The sequence below is a fragment of the Palaemon carinicauda genome, unplaced genomic scaffold (assembly GCF_036898095.1).
Source record: "Palaemon carinicauda isolate YSFRI2023 unplaced genomic scaffold, ASM3689809v2 scaffold606, whole genome shotgun sequence".
Lineage (NCBI taxonomy): Eukaryota > Metazoa > Arthropoda > Malacostraca > Decapoda > Palaemonidae > Palaemon > Palaemon carinicauda.
Genome location: NW_027171879.1, coordinates 100,001 through 103,855, shown reverse-complemented (window position 1 = coordinate 103,855; position 3,855 = coordinate 100,001). Strand labels below are relative to the sequence as shown.

The window sequence follows — 3,855 nt, the reverse complement described above, 5'->3', positions numbered from 1 at the left end:
ATTTTCAACTCAAATAATAAAATTCAAAATTTACAAAATGCAGCGAGCAGCGCTCGGCGTACGCTCATTACACCTCATATACATCACTTTATATCATCGCCTTTATCATTTTCCAAGAGAAGGCACAGTTTCTGCACGGGCCTTCTGAACTCGCTGTTCTCAGTCTTGATCAAAGCTTGACTTACGCAACCGTCAGCTCTCAGAGTGACCTCCATGACTTTCCCTAGAGGCCAGCTGCCTCGGGGAAGCCGCTCGTCCGGCGTTAGAACGACGTCACCGACGTTGGTGTCACGCTTTGGGATTGACCACTTCTGGCGCTCTTGAAGCAGGGGGAGATACTTCTGTATCCACCTGCGCCAGAATTCATCAGCGTGTAACTGTGCCTGTCTCCATCACCTCTTCATATACATGTCCTTCTTGCATGTGGATGTGAAGGGATCGGGTGACCCTTTCAAAGTTAGGATCATGTTAGGCGTGAGAGGAGCAGGGCAGTTCGGGTCGTCATTGATCTTCGTCAGAGGTCGGCTATTAACAACAGCCTCCACTTCGCAGAACAGAGTGCGAAGCATTTTATCAGTCGTGACTTGTTGGAGACAGGCCGCTATGAGGGCTCTTCGGACGGACCTGATCAGACGCTCCCACACTCCGCCAAAGTGTGAGGCATGTGGTGGATGTAAGGTCCACTCTATGCCTCGGATCAAGAGTGTGTCTCTGATTTCTCCTTCGTTGAGGTGCTGGAGAGCTTCTCTTAGCTCTCGTTCCGTGGCCACAATGTTGGTCCCATTGTCGGACCACATTCTCTTGATAGGCCCCCTGCGAGCGACGAAATGCCTGATAGCATTGACGAAGGAGTCTTGTTCCATTGTATCGATCACTTCCAGGTGGACTGCTCGCGAGGTAAGGCACGTAAAGATAGCGCCCCAACACTTCACTGTGGACCTTCCTTTCTTCACTAAGAACGGTCCGAAGCAGGTCCGACCCAGTGTTAGTAAAGGGGGGTTCATCTGGACAAAGCCGGTCGGATGGCACTTCAGCCATCACCTGAACTACAGGACGACGACTTAGTCTGCGACAGACCAAGCATTCTCGAATGACAGTCTTGACTATCGCATTTCTGTGGATAATCCAATAGTTTGTCCTCAACTGGGTCATCAGGTGGTTCTGGCCAGAATGGCCGCAGGACTCATGCATGGCTCTCACCATAAGCTTGACTGCCAGAGAACTGCTGGGTAGGATGATCGGATGCTTGGCCATATCTGCCAGTGTTGATTTCTGTAATCGACCACCAACGTGGAGCAATCCATCCTCGAGAAATGGTCTCAGCTTGATTAATTTACTAGACCCCTTCAGCGATCTTCCCTTCTTCGACAGGGTACTTAACTCTTCTTCATACTCTTGCCTTTAGGTCAGTCTCCAGATCAAATTCTCCGAGGTACGCAGCTCCGCACTCGAGAGTGAGTTGCCGCTGTATGGGTGAGCCTTCTGCATGTAGCAGATGAATCTTGTCATCCACGCGACGGTCCTGACAAACTTCAACCAGGAGGAGAATCTTGTCGCTATTGATTCAATGAACGTTGGTTCTTTCTTCGTTATATCGAAGACGGGAGAAGTCTTCACTTCGGCGTCTGGATCAAGCTCTCCTCTGACAACGTCTTCGGGCATGGTTGGCCAGTGCGTTTCGTCCATCTTGAGGAAATCTGGTCCTGAAAACCACAAAGATGAACGGAGGAAGTCAGCGACGGAGAGGCCACGCGACGCGAGGTCTGCTGGGTTCGCAGTAGTATTGATGTATCTCCACGCCATAATGTCGAATGTATCCCTAATGAGATTGACCCTATTGTCCATGAAGGTCTGATACCTCGTAGTCGGATTTCTGAGATATTTCAGCACTGACGTGCTATCAGTCCAGAAGACTGACGGGGCCAGTTTCAGATCGAGCTCAGTCTTCAGCTTTGAGTCCATCTGTGCAGCGATAGCAGCCGCCGTCGGCTCAAGACGAGGGATGGTGGTCCTTTTCAGAGGGGCGACTCTTGCCCGTCCTATAACGAGAGTGCAATGAATCTTCCTGTTGACACCAACTACACGCAAGTAAGAGACTACACCATAGCCTGTCTGACTTGCGTCTGCAAAGTGGTGCAGCTGAAGGGTGTCAACATCTCCGAAGTCTGGTGGTATGAAGGACCTTCGCAGTTGGAACTCTTCCAGTTGTGGTAACTGCGCGAGCCAGGTCTTCCATCAAACAAGTTCATCAGCAGACATCTCCTCATCCCACGAGAGCTTCCTTCGGCAAATTTCTTGCAACGGGATCTTTGCGATCAAAGTGACGGGGGATAAGTAGCCCAAGGGGTTGTAGATCGATGCAACAACAGAGAGCACACCCCGTCGGTTGAAAGGCTTGTCTTTAAGGACGATTCTGAACGTGATCACGTCTATGCCCATATTCCAATGGATCCCCAGGGCTCGTTCAGTTGGCAGCTCATCTTTATTCAAGTCTAGGACAGCCACAGAGTCGTCTCGTTCTTCTCCGGGGATCGCAGCTAGAATTCGTTTGCTGCTGGAGGTCCATTGGTTAAGACGGAAACCTCCATCCGCACACAGGTTGATCAGATCTCTGGTCAGTTTAATGCATTCTTCCTCATCATCCATCGCCTTGAGGAGGTTGTCGACGTAGAAGTTGCGACGTATAGAGTTAGAGGCTTCTTCGTTATACTTGCTTCCGAAGTCCAGGGCCGTTTTGCGTAAGCAGAAGTTAACCACGCTCGGCGGTGATCTTGCGCCAAAAACGTGGGACGTTATTCTGAAGACTTGCAGTTCTTTGCTGGTGACACCTTCTGGCCATCAGAGGTACCTCAGGCAGTCTCTGTCCTCTTCAGGTACCTTCACCTGATGAAACATCTCCTGCACGTCTGCTGTGATGGCATGTTGACCCTCTCTAAAACGCAGGAGAACACCCGTCAGGCTATTGTTGAGATCGGGGCCTTGCATCAGATGTTCGTTGAGAGATGTTCCTCGGTGCCTTGCCTTCAGATCGAAGACCACTCGGTCTTTCTGTTTGACAGGATGCCTGACAGAGTGGTGCGGCATGAGCCATATGCGCCCGTCCTTCCTGTCTAGCTGACTTACAGGAACCCTTTCAGCGTAGCCCTTATCAGTATATTTCTCCATCTGAGCTACGTAGGATGTCTTGTAAGCTTCGTCATTGTCTAGTCTTCTTTTCAAGATTCGGGCTCGTCGAATTGCCATATTCATATTATCAGGTAGAGGAGTAAAGTCCTTGAATGGCAGCTTGGCCGCGTACTTTCCATGTCGATGCTGTGTCGTGTTATTCAAGGTAGCCAAGAATCTCTTATCCTCTAGGGAATCTTCCAATCTGGAGAGGGATTCCGTTTCGAAGAAAACTCTATTGAAATAACTCTGCAGTAGCTCTGTCAAGTCTTGAGGGTCAAATTTTCGATGAACATGATGCAAGGGTGAGACCTCCGATGCAGACCGGTCTCCAGTAGGACCGAAAGCCACCCAACCAAGCTTGGTTAGGTAGGCGGATGGCTCATTGGCAGTGCCGTGCCGTTGCTCCAGAATGACTCGATTCAGGGTCGTGTCTAACCCAATCACGAGCTCGACCTGTTCGTGGTCAGTTGGCATGCTTTGCAGCTCTACGTCTGCCATGTGTGGCCATCTCTTCGGCCAATCCGAAGGCATTATGTAGTCCGTCGACACATTAATTTTGTCAGTAACAAAGACTTCTTTTACTCCTTCTTCCTCCTCACCTCCGTTGATGTTACCAAGGGTGAGTTGGACCACTTCCTTGCAGGCGAACGTACCGGCCTCTGTCACCATGGTCTGGTTGCAAGGCCT

General features: G+C 50.3%; 3 protein-coding genes across 3 annotated transcripts in view; all 3 read right to left on the bottom strand.

The window, feature by feature from the left end:
* Positions 1–1,401: 1,401 nt before the first annotated feature.
* Positions 1,402–1,962, bottom strand: LOC137637257 (uncharacterized). Its single transcript, XM_068369517.1, has one exon. It carries the CDS (start codon positions 1,960–1,962, stop codon positions 1,402–1,404), a length of 561 nt encoding a protein of 186 aa, XP_068225618.1.
* A 273-nt stretch (positions 1,963–2,235) lies between these two features.
* On the bottom strand, positions 2,236–2,646 carry LOC137637256 (uncharacterized). Its single transcript, XM_068369516.1, has one exon. The coding sequence runs from the start codon at positions 2,644–2,646 to the stop codon at positions 2,236–2,238; it is 411 nt and encodes a 136-aa protein (XP_068225617.1).
* Positions 2,647–2,838: 192 nt separating this feature from the next.
* Positions 2,839–3,855, bottom strand: part of LOC137637255 (uncharacterized) — a 1,137-nt gene continuing 120 nt past the window's right edge. The window contains exon 1 of the mRNA XM_068369514.1: positions 2,839–3,855. This exon is cut by the window's right edge and continues 120 nt beyond it. Within this exon, the coding sequence (XP_068225615.1) occupies positions 2,839–3,855 (1,017 nt within the window).

Coding starts and splice junctions, on each gene's coding strand:
- LOC137637256 (XM_068369516.1), bottom strand. CDS start 2,646: ATGGATGATGAGGAAGAATGCATTAAACTGACCAGAGATCTGATCAAC.
- LOC137637257 (XM_068369517.1), bottom strand. CDS start 1,962: ATGGACTCAAAGCTGAAGACTGAGCTCGATCTGAAACTGGCCCCGTCA.